Below are 24,142 nucleotides of genomic sequence, written 5' to 3' on the forward strand. Positions count from 1 at the left end.
CACACACACACACACACACACACACACACACACACACACACACACACACACACACACACACTTCCCTCTGTCTCAGCCGGCATTTCCACAACAGACCTGTTCCTCTCTGAAGTGTGTGTGAAGTGGCTTTTGTTCCAACGTTGATAGCATTTCACGGTGTTGTGGATGTTTGTTAGTGTGTGTGTGTGTGTGTGTGAGTGTGAGTTGTGTTCTATAAATGTTATATCCTGAGTCTAACTATGTGATGCCTATAAAGTATGTACATTTTAACGGGGATTCAGTTTGCAACTTAAATCCGTATTTCTATAGTCATTATATAACGCGGAGAGCGAAAGCGAGAGGGGTTGGCATGAAACCTAATTTTTATTGTACATCCGTGTGTGTGTGTGCACGCATGGGGAGGGATTCATTAACAACAGTGCTTAAGTAACAAACGCACATTGTCTGTCCCTGACCAAGCATGACTGCTGGGCTCTCACAGCCCTCCTCAAACGGCTCTCACACGCACAAACGCGCTCCGAGCCCAGCGTCCGTGTTGTTTTAAGGACAGTAATGTTTGTAGTTGTAGGGTCTGTTGGAGCACACGACGGAAGAGGAGCAGTGGCAGCTCCTGGGGGGTCCGTTTACTTAGCTCTACTTTGGGGACAAAATTCTCCCCAGAAGTTAGCTACATTTTGACAAAACCTCCCTTCGGGAAGGCCCAGGATATCCTCAGAGGTCAAAATCATTCATAAGTAAAGTAAATAATTTTTTTTTGTAACTAAAAATGCTAACATGTTTCTGTTAGGGTTTTAGGTTATGGTTAGTCTGCTGTAATTATAATTAGCTTTAATTATAAACAGTAAAAGTCTGTGCCGGCATGCCCATGTTTAGATAACTAGGTAGACATGTAAACACAGGCTTTTTTGGGGGATTTCAGTAACGTCTGCTAATTATTTAAAGGGACAGTTGACGCAAAAATAAAATTTTTGTCATCATTTACACACCCAAACTTAATGACATTCTTTCCTCTGTGGAACATAAAATATATTTTAAGAAATGTCTCAAATTTTATTTTTTTGGAGTCCAGAAGTCAGTAATTGAACAGTAACCAAACTGTAATAACTTGAGGTTGAGTAAATGATGACAGAATTTTTAGTTTTGGTGGAATCACTTTAAGGTGGCTTCTGTGGGTTCATGAATATGCTAAACATTCAGTGCGCTGATATAAATCAGAGTTTCATAGTAATACCATCTGATAACATTGCTATATCATGATACCGCCACAGTGTTTTTTGTAAACAGTCACACCCCAGATAGCACACGTACATCTGCAAGATGTCTGTTAAAGATCGCTTTCAGATGTCAGTTTTACATACATTCTAAATCATAAGCATCTTAAAGGGATAGTTCACCCAAAAATGAAAATTCTGTAATTAATTACTCACCCTCATGTCGTTTCAAACCCGTAAGACCTTCGTTCATCTTCGGAACACAAATTAAGATATGAACGCAGCTGACACAGAACAGCATGCGCTGTTTACGTCCAGCGGATATTCTCCAAAATGGCACCAGGGTGATGCGGAGGAGACGAATTGAACAACTGATGTCACATGGATTATTTTACAGATCTCCTTGCTATGTTTCTGGACTTGAGAACATTTCAGTTGTGTTGCTGTCTATGCAGGGTCAGACAGCTCTCAAATTCCATCAAAAATATCTTAATTTGTGTTCAGAAGATGAACGAAGGACTTACGGGTTTGAAATGACATGAGGGTGAGTAATTAATGACAGAATTTTCATTTTAAAATTTCATTTAAACTAACAGTTTAAAGACATCTTCTAAACGTCTATTTGACATCTGATAGGAAACATCCTATAGACTTATTGCAGATGAGCAAACACTCTAAAAAATGTTGCAGATGTAAATCCAGATGTCAAATAGACATCTCCGTGATGTGCTATCAGGGACTATACTTTCTGCAGATGAGCAAACACTCTAAAAAATGTTGCAGATGTAAATCCAGACGTCAAATAGACATCTCCGTGATGTGCTATCAGGGACTATACTTTCTTCTTTGTCCTGTATTTATCTTGTACCACAAAATGACACTATTGCTCCATTTCAACTAATTTCAGAGGATTTCATTACTTTACCCAAGGCCTTAAATTCTAGAGTTACAATGAGAATTCAGACATCATGTCCAAACTGCAATGAAAGCAGACACAGATTTTTACTGTCGGGCTCCAGTAGGGGGCAAAAGAACAATAAAAGTATAATAAAAGTGGCCCTTTTTACTCGTGCTATAGTTCAAGTCTTCTGAAGCAATATGATAGCGTTGCGTGAGGAAATTTAAGTCAATTTTCCCTGAAAATTCTCTCCTTCACCAAAGCACTTGAATATCTTTCACACAATTAACCATTCAAAATGTCCTGCCTGAAGACACACCAAGTTTTTTGAAGGTATCTTTTTGAATGAGATTTGAGAACCAATAATTTGTCTTTGTCCCTGACACAAAGCTGTTGTGTGGAATATAGCGCACGTCTCACGAGTCAAATGCACTTGTATGATGACTTTTTTTTGTTTGTCATTTTTGGATAAAATTATTGCAGCTGCACATTTATTTGGTCCTTCTTGATGTAATATACAAAAAAATATGAATTTGAAATAATATTTTATTTTAGCTTACCTTATTCAAACACATAATAATACCTAAAGTTTGCTTAGAACGTGGCAAGAGTCACATAGGATAGGTTGCAGGATAAAAGTCACTACAGTGCTGTGGTTCAGGGTGGATGCTCGTATGTGTCATTATAGTTGGGCCGGATTCCTGACTCTCGGTAGCGAAATGCTTCCTCCCTCCTTCTTCTCATCAGCCATTATGCAAATAACTCATAAATGTCAAAAAACAAACCCGAGATGTTAAACACCAGTTTCTCTGTCTTTCTTTTTAAAGAGGGAATAGAGCACTGTATCATCATGATTAAACCATCTCATGAAAGATCTGACCATAATGTGTCTCTCCTTAACCACACACACATACACGCTTCCCTTTGTACAACAGCTGCAACCTTCCCTGCAGAGTGACTTGTGTATGTCACACACACACACACAACAAACACAAGGGTGTGAGGTGGGAAATGATTAGCGTTCTGTAAGGAGAGGTTTGCGATCTGTTGGTTCCTTCACTTCTCCGTGTGCACATTCACACTCTCATGTTTGCTTTCCCTTTTACCTTTGTGAGACCGTACACACTGGTGGATTATGGATATATGTATATCTACCCTTAACACATTTATGCTCGCATGTAAACAAAGAGAGTCACTGCAAGTCTAGCAACCTGCTTAAATTCTGTTACGTATACTCGTATACACACACACACACACACACAGCGGACCATTAGTCACACCCTTTTAGAGTTCAAAGCTCCTCCATCCTTTTTTATCCACTTTCCAGTCGACAGCTCAGACCATCACACTCACTAAACCCATCATTCCTTGCCCGTGTGTGTGTCCGGAGAAATGGCCACGCTTTCAGTCAGCTAAATGCTGCTATAAAGCATCAGAGAAGCTGGAGTCTCCAGCCTGCTTTCATCTCCAGCTGATCTGAGCTCAGCGCACTCTGCATGCAGTTTCAAATCACAATAACCTTTATTAGCTCCAGCTGACCTGAGAGCAGATCTCTCACGCAGTGGTTATAAGCTGCTTAGGGTTACCTGCCATTAGAAAACTTACTCCTGAACGCACACCGGGAGATCAAACTCTCCTCACTGATCTTAGGTTTGGCTGAAAACACACAAATATCAGGCTCAGGACGCCCACAGATAGATCAGGTTGAAAGGTGTTTACTGGTCTGGGAGCTGTGGAAAGCTGCTTTTAGGGATACGTCTGAATCAGCCATTTTAAAGGCTCATTATTATTTAAAATGGAGGGGAGAAGGAGTTTAGAGCCATTATTGGTGAGACAGTGATCTCTGCCTGCAGCTGGACAGAACAAATGGAAAATCTAATTATAAAACAATGCTGAAAACACACTCGATGCACACACATACACACGACTAATACATAAAACATAAGCAAACAAGAGAGTTTGTTCATCTGTGTGTGTTTACAGGTTTAGCTGTGCTTGTGAGGCCTAGATTTTGAAAATGCAAGTGAAACATGTTGAAAAGTGGACCTCACTATATGAAATGCTCATAAATCATGTTTTCCTTTAAATCTGCTGATATCGACAATATATTGGGTTTGGCAAATATCACCACAAAGGACGCAGCAGTATTGTAATTCTGGCTGATACTGCTAAATTAATATGTATTTTTATATTATTAACTGATAAATGGACAATATTGAAATTCTAAACTGTTTAAAAGTTGAAACAGTGAAACATTTACATTGTTACAAAAGATTTCTATTTCATAATTGCTGTTCTTTTAAACTTTCTTTTCATCAAAGAATCCTGAAATAAATGTTTCAAGATTTCCACAAAAATATTAACATTGATAGTAATGTTTCTTGAGTATTAAATCAGCATATTAGAATGAGGATCATATGCCACTGAAGACTGGCTGCTGAAAATTCAACTTTGCCGTCACATGACTAAATTACATTTTAATATATATTCAAATAGAAAACATTGTTTATATTGTAATAATATTTCACAATATTATAGTTTTTACTGTATTTCCGATAAAATAATGCAGCCTTGGTGAGACTTTATTCAAAAATATTAAAAAAGTTTGAATGGAAAATATATAACTAAAAACCAATGGGGAAAAAAAGCCAAATATTACATTTAACAGCGTTATTAAATTATGTTATTCTTAAAGATTGTAACTTTAGGTGAACGTTAAAAAATCTCAATGTAAAAATAGAGGAAATTAGCTTTCACAATTAAACATACAGTGTTGACTGATACAGCAAAATACAGCTAAATAAGTACCGATATAATCACCTCTGTTTAAAAACCATTGAGTCTGAAATGTCCTCACTAATATTGTGAAAACAACATGTAAGATGTTTAGTTTCTGTGTAAGATGAGGGCAGAAGGTGCATACACTTATTCTAGTCCACATTACCATGACAGACATGCTGAAACACACACACACACACACAAACAAAGTGTGATGATGATGGAGTTGTTTAGTGTCTAATGACAACTTGTCATTGTTCTCTTATAGGTTTTGGTTCCCAAGAGTCTCTCTATCACTCCTATTATATTTCTCATAAGTATAAATATCAATCAGTGATGTAGTCACGGATAACTTCATATGTGTTGACATTGCTATTAGAAAAATTCAAATTTCTTCCCTGTGTGTGTGTTTGATTTCTTCTGCTGTTTTCTCCCAGGCATTTCAGAGTGAGCTGTCAGCCAAGTATGACCTGTTTGTGTGTGTGTGTTTGCAGTTGCTTTAATTGCTCTGTAATGTGAGATTCTTTGAGAAAGAAACACACACAGACACTGAAACTGTTTCTGCATCACTGTGACCTGTGACTCGCACACACGCCCATACATACATTAAGAGCATAGATATTATACTCAGTGTGTGTGTGCATTTAAAATTAACGGTGGTATCCTGGAGGAGCTCTGGAGGAATTCATACCTTTCATCTCACACTCAGACAAACACAATACTCCTGACAGTGAGTAGGAGCAAATATGTGTGTGTGTGAGTGTGTGTGTGTGTGAGAAAGAGAGAGAAGACTAGATGAGAGAGACAGTCTTTGACAGAGAGAGGAGAGACAGAGTAAATATGAGCATTTCTGGCTGCGCTTTTTTCCCTTACACCCTAAATATATATATACTGCCTGCCATAGCAACTGTTACCAGTGTGCCATTGCATTTGGAGCTCAGGCGAAGACTCTTAAAGTTGGTTATGAATGCTATTATTAATTAAATGAATGCTCTTTTGCTGTTATGAATAAATGTTATTAGGATTCAGTTGTTATTTTATGAAACCGGGTTGTTGCCATCCACACAAAAATTGTAACACATTTTATTTAACGCATATGTAAATAATTAAAAATGCTATTGTAAAATTTGTAGTGTTATTGCTTGTAGTTATTTACCCATTGTGTAATACAGTATAGTGCTGCAATACTTGTTTTTCACAATATTTAACAGCTACATATTATTATTATTATTATTATTAGGTATTAGGTATGTAATAGAACAGGTTCTGTAAAGTTGGTAAAATTGTACAATGAATTTAATTTTCTCTCATGTAAATTTGGAGGTAAGAAAATTGAAAAGTTGTTTCAGAGCTGAACAGATGTAAGATATCTTCTTGCACTACGGGAAGACCTGTCATACAGATGTCCTGTAAGCTTGATGTGAAACTATCAAATGTCACAAAGAAACACGTATAGTAGTCCAATAAAAAAATATTAACTAGTCACAATATTTCAAGTGTATCGTCATCACAACTAAAAAAATGCAGTATGAATTACATTGCAAACTAAAAATAGTTTTGTTATTCTTTTGTGGGATCCCTGGTGATTTCCACCTATACCATCAAGGCAATGGGCGAATGGAAATGTTATGACACCCATAAACAATGAAGTGGAAGAGTTCTTGTGAATTCTGTCTGTTCACATGATGTATTTGCAGATCTTGATAGTTCAGTAGGGAAGTTTAGCGTGACCTCTAACCTCTAGCCTCTTTGAACTGGTGAAAGTAATATGAGTGAAAAACAGCAGCTAAAGACATTGAGGAGGAGAGCAGGAAATGAATCCAGTGAAAGAATGTACTTTTGTCTGATTGTGTGATGCAGAGTTATCATATTCCTCCAAGGCACACTGATAAAAACCTGGTGCACGATTGCCTGTTGAGTTTAGCTTGACCTCTAACCTCTTTGAACTGGTGAAAGTAATATGAGTGAAAAACAGCAGCTAAAGACATTGAGGAGGAGAGCAGGAAATGAATCCAGTGAAAGAATGTACTTTTGTCTGATTGTGTGATGCAGAGTTATCATATTCCTCCAAGGCACACTGATAAAAACCTGGTGCACGATTGCCTGTTGACTAAAAATCCCAGAAATCCCCTTTGCTTGCATTGTGTTTCTATCAGATAGGATTAAAAGGATTAGCATATATATTTAGATTAGGATTTCATGCAGGATATGAACCTTCAATTAAACTTTTAGCTGTGTTAAAGTAAAAAACATTCATAAATTAAGTAAAGACTGTTTTTAAATAAAGCAGAAAGTAAAATGAATCTTTTTTTTTTTTTTTTTGGTGGTGGTGGTAGTTTTTGGTTTAGCAATATTTTAGGACTAATTTGTCCCCAAAAGTGAGCTAAATCTGACATAACCTCAAATTGTTAAAAAAGAACAGTAGGCTGTATACTAGATTAAGTAAATGTGTTTTTTCTTAATTCTAAAAATGCTAAAAGTTTATCCAAAGTGTGTGTGTGAGTGTGAGAGAGAGAGAATTAATGAGGATGGGGGGCTCTGCTATGGAGATTCCTCATCTCTCTTAGACTCCATTCACTCATTTCTCTCATTCTCAACAAGATGCCCAAGGCTCTGTGTGTTTTTTGAGTGTGTGAGTTTGTGTGCAGTTGTTATTGTGAGTGGGATATGTGTAAGCTGTCGCGCTCTCTCTCTCTCTCTTTCTCTCTCTCGCAGACAAAGAGCCACTTGTAGGAGCTCTGCCTTCTTGTGGGTCTAACTCGGTTTCACACAGTGCACAGAAACTGAAGTGTGTGTGTGTGTGGATAATTACATTTACAATTTGAATTAAAACATCTCCCCCACTCTCTAATGTGCTACTGATTTAATTCAATTTTTAGCAGGAAATGGTGTTTGTTTATTATCTCTGTCTCTCTAGGACTTTGTTCCTTAAATATTAATTTTAATATATTTTATTTTTTATATTTACATTAATTTAACAGAGTAAAACACTTAAGAGTAAATTTAATTAATAATATTATTTAGAATGATTACATTTTATTATATTTTAATAATTTAGTATTACTAAATAATTATGTCATATAATCCTGTTATGGATTATATAATGGTTGTTACTTAGTTGTAAAGTTACAAGTTCTATAATTTTTAATAATGATAATTAGTTATGTATGTTTATATTTAAAAGTTTCATAGTGTTACCTAAGTAAACAAGCGTTAATTGAAGACAAAAATGTAACACTGATTGTTTGACCTATCCAAGACACACAACACAAAAACATGGCGCATTCACACACACAGGCACACAGACTCCTTTACTTCCTGTAGGAACAGGAAGGGTTGCCTAAATGATTCTAAATTTGCTGGTGAGATCTTCTCAGAATCAGCCCTGTGTGTTTTAGGGAGTGCACTGCCTGTTATTGAACCTCTTTGAGCTTCCAACACACACGCATTCGCAAACAATCCCTCTCAGGTCCAGCTTCTGAAATTCTCCGTCTGAAGCAGCTGCTGATTTGACAGGAAGCGATGAAGTCTTTTCTTCAGAGTTGAGGAGGTCAGATTCCTCCTCCTCCTCGCTCGCTTTCTCTTTCTGTTTCTGATTTGTTCAGTCATAGCCGGCCATCAGAGGAAGGGCACGAGTTTGACATCTTCATTGATGGGGAAAAAAGAGAGGGATAAAAAGAGATCTAGAAACAGATGTATAAAAGAACGGGATAGACAAGAACAGAGAAGAGGTCGCAGACAGAGGAGGCAAATGTCACACAAAGAGTTTAACCCTGCAAAAACTCCTTAAATCATGCAAATCTCTTATTCTCTCACGCACACACAGATATTCTCTAGTTCTGCACATCAACGCCTCAGATATCTGCTTTTATGAAGTGCTACAACATTAAAATCGTTCATCTCTGAGCTGGGTATCACCTGCTACCTCACAATATGATAAACATTGTGTATCTATGTCACGATTTAATATGCCAGTCCAGATGATCATTATTGGGTCTTGCTAAACTCAGTCTGGTGTCAAGTTCAGTCTTACTGGCATGGTCCACTGCATCTATAATAATAAAAATATCTTTTTTCATTGGTTTTTAGTGTTTTATTTTCAATATACATGACAGATCAAAAGTTTGGGGTAAGATTTTTTTTAATGTTTTTGAATTAAGTCTCTTATGCTCACCACAGGTGCATGTATTTGACAGAAATACAGTAAAAACAGTAATAATATAATTTAAAATGTAAAATTAACATTCTTTGATGAATAGAAAATTAAAAAATTATTTATTTGAAATTTGCTGACCTAAAACTTTTGAATGGTGGTTGTGTGTGTATATGTATATAAACTTTACCTATAAATTAAAATATCTCTAATGTTGGTCGATAGCTGATATGGTACAGATATATTGTGCATCTCCACTGACATGTTAATTGCTTTTTCTGAAATTCCTGAATTTACATGCCACTTACTGTTTGCTTTGGTTTGTTTTTAATTGACTTTTTTTTTTAGTTATTGATGCGTTTCCTCTCTACTCTTTTCAATGAGAGAACTGTAAGCTATCATAACTGCAGTGTGTGTGTTTGTGTTCTTGTTTATTTGAGTCTGTCTGTTCTCATTGTTTCCCTTCTTCTCATTGAGAACATAATTGTGCTTCTCGTTGCCTGTAATCACTCAGTCATAATTAGATTTCACAATCCTGTACACACCCCAGACACAGACATATGCACGTGAATGCACTTACAGCATGTTCTGTATAATAGATGCAAGTCTGTGCCCCACTAAAAGGTTTTTGTTGTTAACCCATCTGTGAAGATGTTTTGTAAGCTCTTATGTGTGTTAAACCAGCGAACAGCCTGCAGCGAGGAGCGTGTGCATGAGAGCAGAAATAACCAGCAGAATTACATTATACAGAGACAATATTTGAGTTTGATCAGGACCATATATCAGGGAAATGCAAGTTCTCCTGCACTCCACTGATGTGTTTTTTTATTTAAAGGCTTTGTCTATTTACTTGCCATTATTTAGTATGTGTTCATGTCTTTTTGATTAAAGGGTGTGTGTGTGTCTTTTTGTCTGTTCATGTTGCTTGTAGTTCTAGGGGATTTTCGTGTGTATGTGTGGTTATGTCTGTGTGTATGTCTCTGTAGTTTTAGGGCATGTCTGTGTCTGCGTGTTTGTATTTGTTCTTTTGTGTGTTCGTGTGCGGTTAGCAGTAAAATGTGTAAAGGACTGTGTTGCAATCATCTCCCCTTATAGACACATATTGATGTGTGCGCACACACATTCTAAAGTCTGAGAATGAATCATATACTCCCTGAGTGTGGATCAACACATGATGAACAATAAATTATTAACTCTAATAAATGAAATGAGATGCTTCACTTTCCCTGTCCAATAAATCATAGTCAGCAGATACAGCTCCATCTCTGTCCAGCTCATTTCTGACTCTGCTCTTCTGTTGCTCTCTTTCTTTAATATTTGGAATTGTTTCATATTTTGAAATGTGTTATTAAAAGAAAAAAGGAACGGCGATAGTCCCTCTGGAGCATTTTGTGGAGGATCTTGGCAGTCTGGAGGGCTATTTGAACCCTATGTTTTTCCTCTCACGATCGTGGGGTCCACAGAGATGCAGATTCTACCGAGAATCAGTATTAGAGAGGATTGTATAAATGTGTTTGTGATTTATTGTAACCTTGTATGCTTTGTGTTGCAGGTTTGTGTCTGGGAAGGGCTTGGTGATCTACCCGGAAATCGGTGACAAACTGGACATTATCTGCCCCAAAGGGGACATGGGAAGACCGTATGAGTTTTATAAACTCTACCTGGTGAAGAAAGAGCAGGCCGAGTCCTGCAGCACCATACTGGACCCCAATGTGCTGGTGACCTGCAACAAACCAGGGAAAGACATCAAATTCACCATCAAGTTCCAGGAGTTCAGTCCAAACTACATGGGACTTGAATTCAAACGCATGGCAAACTATTACATCACCTGTAAGTAACTCCAGCTTTTCTGTATCTATCTAACAACTTCTTTTGGGAACACATTTTTCACTATCATAACATATTTGCAAAAATTGTAGTATTGTTTAATTGTAATATTGCAGTACCCTTAAAGGGTACCCTTACCCCCTAAAGCAGTATATACCCTTAAGGTTTTAGGGTTAAATAAGGTACAAAGAGGTCCTTTTGAGGGTACTGCCCCAGTGACAACCTGTTGTACTCCCGAACGTACAATTTTACACATTTGATTTACTACTAAAAATCCCTAAAGTTGTACTATACAAATTAGCGTTAATCTAGTGTAGTCGGAAAAAGATTATTTAAGATAAAATAGAAGTTAATGAGATGTCCCATTTTAGATAGCTTGCTAAATGTGTGTTTGGGTCAGGTTTTGCCTATATTATGTGGTCCAAATGTCCCCAAAAGAATAGTAAAGCCAGAAATGACATTATGGGGACCAGCCAAAGTTCCTCATTGTTTTTTAATTTAAACCACAGACTATGTGATGATTTGGGGTATGGTTAAGGAATAGAAAATATCATTATCAATAGAAAATGTGTGTGTGTGTGTGAGAGAGAGATATGGAAGCCAGTTTCTGCCTTTGAGTAAAAAATAAAACGGGTAATTGAAATAATGCTTAAAATGAGAGATACCGTTTAAAATAAGAAATAAAGTCACATTGTAACACAAAGTTGCAATTTGTGGGAAATGAAGTCGCATTTAGGAGAAATAAAGCCACGGTTATGACAAATAAAGTCAGAAAGGCAGGAAGAGGCTTCCATAGTAATGGTAATATGTTTGTGTAAATCTGTAAATGGCACAGTCAAGCTTTTGTGAAAGAGGTTTTCAGTGAGGGATGATTTTCCAGCCACAAACAGCATGGAACAGTTGTACTGAAGAGCTGATTAATCATTCATTCAGAATTAAAGATTTCTAACGTCTAACATTCAGCATAAATGCATGCTAAACCCTTAGCATACGAGATAAAAACAGCAGGGAACAGCATGGTAAATGTAACACGCTCTTTCTGTCTCCTTTTCTCTATGGCTCAGTGTATCCACCCCCTTTACCCCGCTGTCTTTTTTTAACTCTTTCCCCAAGGATGGTGGGAGGGAGAGACACTTTCAGTCAGGCATGTCTCATTGGTTGTCGTGCCTCACTGAGTTTTTGGTCTCTTGGCCATGATGCCCAGACATGTCCCATAATCCACTTCACCTCTACTGACCCATCACCACAACTACCCCCAGCAAGCAGCAGGGCTGATATTAGATCCAGTAAAACACACACACACACATGCACACAGACTCCCTAGCAACCAGTTCCTTTATCTTGCTCTGGTAAACAGGATGAGTCTGGTTAAAATAATTTTGCTGAAATGTGTTTGTGTTCTGGGTTCAGTGGTTTTTGCTGTCTGGTCATTTTGAGTTAATAACTCAGCGAGAGACTTTAGAGCGTGACAGTTTCACACGCATCCGTTTGCTCCTCAGAAAAGCCTCTCGAGCAGCGTTTCGACAATGTGCGCTATTGGTATGTCACATTTATCTTGTTTACATACATATTGCTACGTTTACATGCACAATTTTTGGTTAAATCGGACTGAATTCATTCCGATTGATGAATCTGAATGTAGTGTTTACATGAACGCTAAATAAAGTGATCGGGTTGATGTGCGTGTTTATATGTCACAAGCTTCAAATCGAAATTTTATTTTTTTTTACATGCGCACACTGCATAAATATAGAGTTTTTCACTGTTTGCACATAATAACCACTCTCCTACATAAACACAGCTCAAATGCTTCCTACTAGTGTGGCCCAAAATGGCAAGCACAGTTTTATTACAGGTAGAATGCAAAATGTTTGTGTACAAGCATTTCAACCAAATGTAATTTATGCAATAGGCTATTTCAAACCTTTAACCCACTGGGGAAAATCAACCCATGGCAACAGTTTAAAAGCAGCCCAATTTCGTGGAAAAAAAAACAACAACAACCCTGCATCCAACACGAGCTGCAGTCAGATTTGCCTGATCACGGGTCAAAAGTAAGGAGAGATAACTGACAAGATGTTGGAGGATTTGCTCCTCAACAGATCCCGAGCTTATTGACAAATATCTTTTATCATAGGATGTGCTCCCTTTACACAGTGCGCGTGCGATCGCAAAATTGAAAGTGAACTACGACTGCGAGTGCTCATTGAAAGGGGATTTAAATACCCCACATATTGACAGCGGCGCCCTGATGCACGAAAATTATATACAATATTACAATGTTTGCGGGAGCGGATGGGAGCGTGCGGTAATGGTCAGAAATTCAGCGTGAGCGGGATCAACAAGCCCCACGCTATCACGCAGCGGCGCAGTCAGTCAGTGAGCGCCGTAACAGATGACGTCAAATCTTGCGGGATTCCATAAATAAAATACACAGAACCCCACTATTCGACAAATATACATAATGAAAAGATGATACAAATTTAATACCTTGGAAAATGGCATTTAAGGCTTTTTAATACTTTTTAAGGGCCTTAATTTTCTCTAAATTGATTTATCAACTTTTAATACTTTTTAAGACCCCGCGGACTCCCTGTAACAGCAGAATTCATATTTATCCATTTATGAATAAATATACATATAAACCGCTGTGCCATGCTGCTCATATTTATCACGCAGTAAAAATGCCCCTCCCCGCGCCCAAAACGGGTTGCCTGTGGATGAGAATCCAAAACAAGGACTGGTGAGAGGTTGTCCTGCTCCACTTCACAGTTGCCGAGTAATAGGAGAGTTTTATAATGACAGGACAGTGGACACACATTTATACAACACTTTATTCAAAAGGAAGAGCCGTTCGTTCCGCGCGTCATATGTCATTACGCTATTTCTGCGTCATTGCACTCAATCGGATCGATTAAGGTGTTTACATGAAGGCTTTTTAGTCCGATTGAGCCGTCAACCCCATTACAAACGGATTATTTGGTTGCATGTAAATGTAGCAGTGAGTGCCTGAACTGATTGTAGTTTGGCATCAGTATAGATGCTTTTTAATATAAAACTCCCCTTGTGTGTGTTAAATGTAAGCAAGATGTTTCAACCCAATTCGTCTGTCTTGCCATTACTTGTGGTTAAAGTTTATGGCGTATTTTAATTATTACATTTATGATAGTTTTGTTAGCACTCTATGCTAATGAAATGTTGTGTGGTTTGATAATGAATAGCTACCATTTAGCTTGTTCTGATTGTGTCTGAGCAGATACATGCTGCTGCAGACCTCACTTATACTGACACTCTGCCCACCCGCCTTGAGCATGTCTGTCAGGCTTTTTCAGTTGCTACAGTGTCACTCCAGGTGCTTTTTATCCATCCACGAGAATCTGCTGTTTCTCCTGTCACTATATTTGCCTCTTTCAGCTTGGTGTCGAGTTTCTTTCTCTCAACCTCTGTGCCTTTCCTGTACCCTCAGTATGTTGATTTCTGTGATGCTGACTATGTTTCCTATTCCTGCTGAGCTCAACACTCACCATGTCGCCGTGCCACCCATGTCGTACCCTAAAAAGGCCCCTTAAATCCATTTTTTGGAAAGAACTGTCAAGCTCTTTGTTTCTGTCTTCAGTACCCTCCATTTCATCTGTAATTTCAATTTACATAATATTAACATAACATAATATTATCTTTCAGGACATGTTATATTTTAAATCTAAACTCAGAGATTGAATTCTTTTGAATGACTGGTTCATGTAGAAGGCTGCACATGTCCCAGGATACTCAAATCAATATGTAGACCATGTAGTCCCTACAGAGGTTCAGCACATTGGCTCCAGAGGCCAATCCAGTGACTCAAATCTCCTCGCTCTATTCCTTTATCCGTGTAACTATTTGTCAAATCGTCTCCAGTCTGTCTGCAGAGGTTCTTTGAACCAGGCCGGGTCTGCTGTCCCGTCTCTCTGTCTCAGCCTCCCTCCCAGACATACATGTTAACTTCTCCCGTCGAGCTGTGCCGCAACAGTTACCTCAAGTGCTCCAGACATGTTGTGCTGTGCACTGAAATAATAATTTTTAATCAGTATTCTTGTTTTGTTTTCCAGTAAAAAATATTTAAACATCCTTTAAACAACATAAATGAACAAAAGTATGTGTAGTTATAATACTTGTTTTCAGAGGATATATCTTGCATTGATTTTATTTCCCTTAACCCACTGGCATTTTTAAAATAAATCTCACATAGGCATAAATCTAACAAAAATTGTTTAAACTTAAAAAACAAGTAGCCATTTAAAAAAAAAAAACTTTACAATTAATCTCTTTAAAACTTACAGAAATGCTTCTCAAATCTCTAGTATTCTCAATAATTTTTGTTTTCAGATTTTGTCATGTAATGTATGTTACACTAATGTTAAATGTTAATGTACCATTGTAAAAATTGTTTATTAGCATTGTTCTTTGCTGTTTTTTTTTTAAATAGTATTTTAGGATTCTTAGAGTTGATGTGGAAAAATTTTGATTTACAATTTCCTTTTTGCAACAAACCAAACCAGTTTTAAGTATTTTTGTTTCCAGGATGTTTAGATTTCTTTTGGAAAACAAGATAAAAAAACTGATTAAAAAAAAAGTTTTTATTTTATAGGTTATTTTGTAATCAAATTCATTTAGACATAAATACAAAAATAAATACGCAGTCCTTTTGACATCGCTGTCATTCATGCGTTAAGTTATGTGTGTTTTTATTGTTTGGGTATTTTGCTATGTCTGGACTGGGGTCAGTAAGCCTGTGCTTGGTCAGATTCTGTGTCTGTTTCTAATTGTGAAGAGAGATTCTGAGAATTCATTCTTTTATGACCTGATTTAATTCCAGTATGTGTTCCAAAAAGACATTGGGCTGATCGTGTCACTCTTGTGTGGAGTCATGAAGCAGTTCAGGTTTGAAATGGATCCTGGGTCATTGTTTGAGTGCAGGTTTAATTCAGAACCTGTTGGATGAGAGTGATTTGAGCTCTCATGATTCAGTCACCAACTTTAGAAGCATTTCTAAAGGATTTCTGCATTTTAGCCACTTGGTTGTGATATTTACTTTGACAGTGACCAGCTCTAACCCTGCCATTTTTTTTTAAATTGATTTAGAAACCAAGCCATCAGCCATTCATTCATCAAAATGTTAGCTCCATAAACGCATCTTGCTGAAAGATATCAAACTGTCAAAAAAAGATGTGTGTGTGTGTGTGTGTGTGTGTTTGAGAAGTTGATTTGAAAAGCTTGACAATGGAAACAGTACCGTCATACAGTCAAGGGAGCGCTAAAAATGATGGAAAGAGAAAAAAGGGAAGAATGGAAAGTGAAAAAATGGTGAGCAGTCACAAGATTTTGTGATTATCACTGCATGAAATGCACATAATGACCAAATGAGGAGGAGTATGTAGATGCTAGAAAGGCTCTAATGGTTTATGCAATGTTTTCAGGATTAAGGGAGTTAAAAAGGGCTAAATTAAGGGTTGTTTAGGGTCAGATTCTCTTCCGTGTGACTGTGTCGAGTGTGTGTGTGTGAGCAAGTATGTGTTCGGTTTTGTGTGTATTTTTGTGTTAAGGCTGTGTCAGCAACATATGATTCTGATTTCAGACAGTCCAGCTTTGAAGTAATTCTGACCAAACCGCTGCACCAGAATGATGAGTGTGTGAGTGTGTGTGTGTGTGTGTGTTGTGTGTTTGTGGGTCTTTGTGTAACCTCTCACCATAACTGTCTCTCAGGCCACAGCTGAAGTATGAAAATGAGTGGCTTCATTTCACTGTGGTCGCTGTGGGGTGAGAGAGGTCAAATATCACATCGAGCTGTGTGTGTATGTGTTTGTTAGATGCCTGATTTAAACTACCCCTTTAACATGCACAAAAACTAAGAGTAAACGGTTGGTTTAAGCCACTTTGTAATGTGAGAAGAATTTGGCTCCTATTGCAAATGGCTATTGAATAGCAATCCAATATTCAGTCAGCCTGATATATCTTCAGCAGAAAATTTTAACCCACTATTACAAACAAAAGTATGAAGTATATTTTAAATATAACATTTTGTAAATATTTAATTATTTTACATGGTTCCACTCATGTTTATCGCAGTAAAATTGTTTAATAGTATTGTTCGTTTATGTGTTTTGAGTTATTTTAGTATTTTGACTGACATGAACAAATTTGATAGTGACTCCATTTTTATATTAACAAATAGCATTTAATGATTTTAATCTTTAAAAAATATCTGATTAATTTCTTTCCATTGTTGCAGTGTTGCCTTAAAGCAACATGCAAACAAGCAAATGGAAAGTTTTTCAAGTTTATTCATATATTTACTTCTTTTCTTTTCTTGAGGTTCACTTTAAATGTTTTTTTTAAATGTTTTTTCATATTATTAAATTATCTTCTTTTTTATTTTTCCATGTTTTGATTATTTATTTATTTTTTTGCTGATGTGTCCTTAAGACTCCTGTGTAAACATCTACCTTGTCAAGCTGCTGGGTTGCTTTTAGTCCAATATAGTTTTTTTTTTTTTACTTATAATTTTCACAGTACTTCAGGTGCCCGTTTTTAACACTGGGATCTTCTGAAGGATATGCAGAGTGGCGGGTGTAGCACGCAGCCAGGAATAGCACAAGGTTTGGCAGACTTTCCAACATTTTACTCTTATCATTAGTTATTCTGGTGTTTGGAATAATAGTATCTATCCTGCTTCCTGTGTGTTACCTCACTGTGACCGAGATTCTGAACTCTGAATAGACATTGTTGACGTGCAACTGTGAGGTCAACTGAATAATAAACTGCCTTTTTTAAATTATAGTGAGCACTTATTGTAAACACGGTTTCTGAATACTTCATACACAAGCATGAGACACAAACACACACTGCAAATCTGTTGTGCTTTGCAGACAAACATTGGCTGAATTTTCAGTTTTGTGTTTGTGGTATATCTGACCTCTTTGGCAAGTACTAGTACAAAAAGACATAGTCAGCTAAACAACTTTTTCTCCCCTTTGAGACACAAGCGAATAAGAGAGAGAAGGAAAGAGACAGAGAAAGAAAGCATTATAAGACAGGGAGTTCATCTTTCTTTGTCTTATGGGACGTTGAGCACCAGGTGCACCAGGTGGTTGCTGTAGTAATGGTCACTGTTGCTGTAGTGATGCCCATGTGGATGTCCCAGTAGGCAATGAAGGTCAGCGATGCATGATGGGTCACACTACCCATGGAACTAATGCACGTAATGAGTGTTTGTCTTGTGTGTGTGTTAGAGAGACATCAGAACAGAGACTAACTGACGTTTAATTACATTCCCATTGTGCTCCGTGTCTGTTCTCTCTCTAACATGCACAGGTTAAAATATGGCAAGGGCAAGCAGGTCTTCAAGGTTAGGATCTGAATGAAACGTGCTCCTGTACATGTTGAATTCTGGGAGATCTGGATTACTGCCGTTGAGAACACACACATACTCTGCTTTCCCCTCTGCTTCATTAATCACAAAACACTTTACCTAGAAATGCTTTTAATATGGTCTGAATATAATAGGCATAATGGCCTGTGCTGTTGTTTTGAAATGGCCTAATTTGCGAGAACACAGATAGCCATCTACGATCAGTAACAGAATGTGCTGGTCATTTTCTTCACTTAAAGGTAATTCGAGAGAATGGGTGGTAATGTTTACTAAAGAAAGAAAGAAAGTGAAAAGGAGGAAACAAAGAAACGTGAAGAAAGAAACAATGAAGGAATGATGAAATAAAGGAAGGATGGAAAGAAACTAAAGAAAAAAAGGAAGAAAGAGAAGAAAAAGAAGAGGAAAGAAACTGAAATATAGCCAAGAAAGAAAGAAAGAAGGGCAGGAAGAAACAAAGAAACAAGAAGGAAGAAAACCAAGAAATTCAAAGAAAAAAGCAAAGAAAGTGGAAAAAGGGGAATAAATAAACAGAAAGAAATAATCAAACAAAAACAAACAGGAAGAATGGAGAAAAAAGAAACAAACCGCAAGAAAGGAGTGAGTGGTTAAATGATAGAAGTGTTGAATTCCATCAGTCCAGTGATCCATGTAGAGAAAGAGAGAGAGAGAAACAGCAGGCTGAGCCTCCTCTTGTTTCATTCCTCCCTTCGTGTTGGTTCATTTTGAAGGATTTTCTACTGGAACAATATAAGCTTTGTTGAAGTTAACAAACAATAACCACTAAAACACACACACACACACACCATTATGACAAACACACTCGCTCTGAACCTGTTGGCAGTGAAGACAAATCTACGTTTTTGGTCTTTACATTAGGTTCTTCTGTCTGTACTTGGATGTAGAATTACAGGGAAGTCGGTAAGGCTGGATGGTTATTGCATTTTAATTTTCTTCCACAACACACACACACACACACACACACACACACACACACACCAGCGATCTGATTGGATGAGCTTCTGGAAGCAAAAGAAGATCTAATCTAGCTGTGCCTGATCTGATGAGTTGTGTGTGTGTGTGTGTGTGTGTGCTGGAGTGACCTGTCACTGGCACTCTGTGTTATGTCGACTGCATTAGAATGAACACTGACCCAAATCTCACAGACAAACACACATGCTCACCCACCGAAAGATCGAAAACCTTTAGCAGCTACATTATACCTCGTTTGTCTGTCTCCCGCAAAGCTGTTTTTCAGATCTTTTTGCGACTACAGTGGTCTTTTCCCTGAAGGCTCAGACCGGAGCTGTTGGCTATTGTGGCTAACTCACTCAGCGAAGCGTCTTTTCCTTCTGCTCTTTGTTTCAGTTACTCATCAGTCAGAGACTCGAGGGAAACAGCACTGGGCTCTGCCGACTGAAACGTAAAATGTTGCAGTTGTCAAAAATAATTGTTTCGAAAGCCTGACTCAGCTGTGGTTGTGAACATTTGAAGTGTGTTCATTGAGGTTTGGATTCTCTCATTCTGTGAGACGTGATGGGAGAACTTCAGCTCAATCAGGGCCTGTCATGTTGATTTAACAGCTGCATGATCATACTCGAAAATATGGTACAAAAACCTGAGCCATGCAGCTGAATATTCAACGCTTGCTTTGAAACGGAACTGTTCTTCAGTCCTTGATGTTAGAGTCTTTAATATTTGGAGAAAAAGGAATGTTCATAGTATGACTATAATTTCCCAAGTCTCTTAAGCTACTGTATTGAATTATTATTATTATTAATTATAATAAAAATACAATTCCATACAATGACTTAAGGGACTAGAAGAAATGATCATCATTATTTATTTTAGCACATTAAATTTCTTTTAATTTTTGCTCTTGTTGCTTGTTACTGGGTTTATTTGTCTTATTCTATTATTATTTTCACTTTTAATATGTGTTTAATTAATATATATTTCTATTTTAATTTTTGTGTATTTTTATGTAATTCATTTGAATCATTTTGAGTTGCATTTTAGTTATGAAAAGTGCTAAACAAATAAAATTATTATTAAAATGATTATTTATTATTACAATTATTAATATTTACTACTAGTTGTCAGTATCTACAGAACAGGGTAACTGAAAGCCATAACATATTTGATCATTTTATACATTATTTTCATCAAATTGCATTATTTACACAAAAATTTACTCGAAATGGCCATTTAATCAGACTATATATTCATCTTTCACTATATATTTGTAACATCATTGCAAAGCTGTGAGCTGAAAATACTGCCCCCAAAATACTGTAATAATACTGTTTTGGTTGTGTTTTTCCATTTCAGGGATTGTGTGTGTGCTTGTGTACAAGTCTAGATGTGTGTGTGTGTGTGTGTGTGTGTGTGTGTTTGATAAAATATGAGGCAGGCATGAGATGGCTCCATGGTGGCAAAAGAATGAGCGTACAGCTACAAACAAATGCTGATACACACACTCAAAAAAAGCACACCCACACTATATGTCAGTCAATAAGAGATGCTAACTGGGGCAACACTATATTTATTGTGACAAGACTGAATATTTCATTCTTTGTCTCTCTCTCTCTCTCTCTCTCACACACACACACACACAAATAGAGGCAGATGGTAAATCCCCAGCCCCTTCACATTTTTCTAATGTGTTTACACCTTGTTTTAAATCTAAATCATGTTAATCTCCCAGTGTGGTCATTGGGGATTTGTGTGTTTATGTGTTTATGGTATATACTTTTAGAAATACCTGCTTTGTTCTCTGTAATGATTTTGCTCTTCTTGGAATTTAGTTCGACATGAGTCTGACTAGAAATAAAGAGTCTAATTCCATCCATAAAGCAAATTTCCTTTTTTTTTTCTTTTCTGCACATGGGCAGGAAACTATTAAGACCGAAATGTTCTGACCAGTTAAAATCCAGCAGTGATGTAGTGACAACAGAATGTGCCCACAAAAATGCTTCATAGCAAATCCATCCTTGCTAACAGTACACAGGGTAGGATTACCCTGCCTGTCTGGAATGTGAGTTGTGTTTTAGCCTGGAGTGAGTGTGTGCTGGAGTTAGGATGGGGTGTGTGTGTTTGTCTGTTGAGCAGCACCGTGTGATGCTATTCCATGGTTGGCACGGTGACAGGTTGGCATGGCGCTACCGTAAGGAGGCTGGCACTCTGCCTACTGCCATACATCTCAATCTGCATGACATCATAGCAGCTCCTAGCAACCACACACATCACCCCTCCCCCATACACGCCCACAAAGGGCCATTCACAAGCACAGTGCCCTGGCCTTTCTCCATCACTGGAGTCTCTCTTTCTGAGCTCAGATTCATTCTGCCGCTATGAAGTTTCATAAAGACAATACATGTCAAATCAATGATAACTAGAAGAAAGAAAAGACTTTCCTCTTCAAGTGATGGTAATGTTAAAATGGAAGGGCCAAATATTTTTAGGGAATATTTAAGAGCCAAATGATCTGTTTAGCTGCCAAATTACAGAATCTGTCATATTGATGCTGTCATTGAAGTGATCCTTATTGTGTTTGCCCCATATAAATGCTAGACTGTTTCCTAAGAATAGTTCTGCCTATTTGAAAAAATATATTGTCCAATATTGTGTTGATAATGGTTCCAATATCTATAAAACTCTGTTATGAAAAATATTGAATTAATGGTTCATTTCAAATCAGACTGAACTGGAAAATGATTAACAGTTTAGTGTGGGAGTCAGTTGCAATATCTGTAATGGCTCTGAACGATTCACTCAGAACCAGCAATTCAGATTCAGTCTGCTCATCACCCCTCCCCAATACACGCCCACAAAGGGCCATTCACAAGCACAGTGCCCTGGCCTTTCTCCATCACTGGAGTCTCTCTTTCTGAGCTCAGATTCATTCTGCCGCTATGAAGTTTCATAAAGACAATACATGTCAAATCAATGATAACTAGAAGAAAGAAAAGACTTTCCTCTTCAAGTGATGGTAATGTTAAAATGGAAGGGCCAAATATTTTTAGGGAATATTTAAGAGCCAAATGATCTGTTTAGCTGCCAAATTACAGAATCTGTCATATTGATGCTGTCATTGAAGTGATCCTTATTGTGTTTGCCCCATATAAATGCTAGACTGTTTCCTAAGAATAGTTCTGCCTATTTGAAAAAATATATTGTCCAATATTGTGTTGATAATGGTTCCAATATCTATAAAACTCTGTTATGAAAAATATTGAATTAATGGTTCATTTCAAATCAGACTGAACTGGAAAATGATTAACAGTTTAGTGTGGGAGTCAGTTGCAATATCTGTAATGGCTCTGAACGATTCACTCAGAACCAGCAATTCAGATTCAGTCTGCTTACAAGCAAGTTTAAGATCTGTTATCACTTAGTCATTAAAACCAACCAGTGTATTATTAGTCATTCGTTTGCCCGAATTTTTTCATTTTTGACGATTTTAGTTGCAGTCTGAAGACCTAATGCTGTTTTTAAGTATGCAAAACAAGTACTCCCAGTGCGCTACGCCTCATGTCATGCGTGTACGAAAATGCATTAGTGTGCGAAATGGGACGCACCTTTTGTCTTTGATTAGCAGGACAACAGGAAAAACTTCCAAATTAAAATGATCTTCTTGTGTTTAACAGTTCTAGAAAAAATGTCAAATTAAAATGTCAAATCTAGTGAGGACTCATCGACAGGAGTCTGTGTGATGGCCATGAACGTGTGTGTTTTTGTGAAGTATATTTTCTTATCTTACCTGTTCTATAGTTCCTCATTAGTGCTTACACATACACACATGCACTCTTAGCACTTCTCACTCACACCTCTAAATGAGCACGAACTAATGGAAACTAATAATGTGTGTATGTGTGTGCGTGTGAACTTGTGTGAGTGTAATTGGGGGTTAAATTGAATGAAGGTGGATCACCTGCTGTGACAATATCGGTTAATTTAACTACATAATGGGAGTGTGTGTTTGTGTGTTTTATATATATATATATATATATATATATATATTTATATATATGTGTGCGTCTCCTATTCAGAGCAAACTCACTTTCTTACACCTATGTCTTGGCAACACGGCCCTTAGCACATTGTGGCATATATTTAGGTCTGTCTGTGTCTCCGATCACTCAGACTCACAGGGATTATTCTGCAGGAAACATTGAGGCTCCTGGGCCTACGCAAGAAAATTCATACACATGGCTTTTCTAATAGCATGGCGGTGTGTGCGTTTGTGTCTGTGCATTCCCATGGGATCAGATTACTATCATAGGGACTAGTAACAGGAGAATACACTGGAGCTTTTTTCATCTTGTCCATATTCTGAGACACACACACAAACGTTAGTTTGTTTTTGGATGTTTCTAAGGTAATATTAGGTTGCAATGTCTGATTTATTAAGCATGTGCTTGTGTTGATTTATAGAGGTAAATTAGGGTTTCCTTTTCCTGCTTTGGTTTACAGCAAGAACTCCAATCAAAAGTCTTATAAATCTAAACCTAATTCACCACGACAATCACAAAACCCCTCTCCTTTTCTCTCTCTCTCTCTCTCTCTCTCTCGCTCTCTCTCCAGCAACTTCTAATGGAACACAGGAAGGGTTGGAAAACAGAGAAGGTGGGGTTTGTAGCACAAGATCCATGAAGATCATCATGAAAGTGGGCCAAGGTGAGTTACACACGCACACACTCACTCACACACACACACACACACCCACACACACACACACACACACACACACCTTCTTTATCTTCAGCATGTCCAAAGGTAAAGTCATTTAAGCCCCATTTGGTGGATGATTAAGTCAGCTGACTCATTAACTGCCACTTAGATTGCAGTTAAACATTATCCAAGTTAGC

General features: G+C 37.4%; 1 protein-coding gene across 1 annotated transcript in view; it reads left to right on the plus strand.

The window, feature by feature from the left end:
* Positions 1-24,142, plus strand: part of LOC107655917 (ephrin-B1-like) — a 36,603-nt gene that overhangs the window by 6,563 nt on the left and 5,898 nt on the right. Inside the window, exons 2-3 of the mRNA XM_016443541.1 lie at positions 10,593-10,870; positions 23,859-23,951. Of these exons, the coding sequence (XP_016299027.1) occupies positions 10,593-10,870; positions 23,859-23,951 (371 nt within the window). The remainder of the gene's footprint in view (positions 1-10,592; positions 10,871-23,858; positions 23,952-24,142) is intronic.

Source organism: Sinocyclocheilus anshuiensis, unplaced genomic scaffold (assembly GCF_001515605.1).
Source record: "Sinocyclocheilus anshuiensis isolate Anshui unplaced genomic scaffold, SAMN03320099.WGS_v1.1 scaffold860, whole genome shotgun sequence".
NCBI lineage: Eukaryota > Metazoa > Chordata > Actinopteri > Cypriniformes > Cyprinidae > Sinocyclocheilus > Sinocyclocheilus anshuiensis.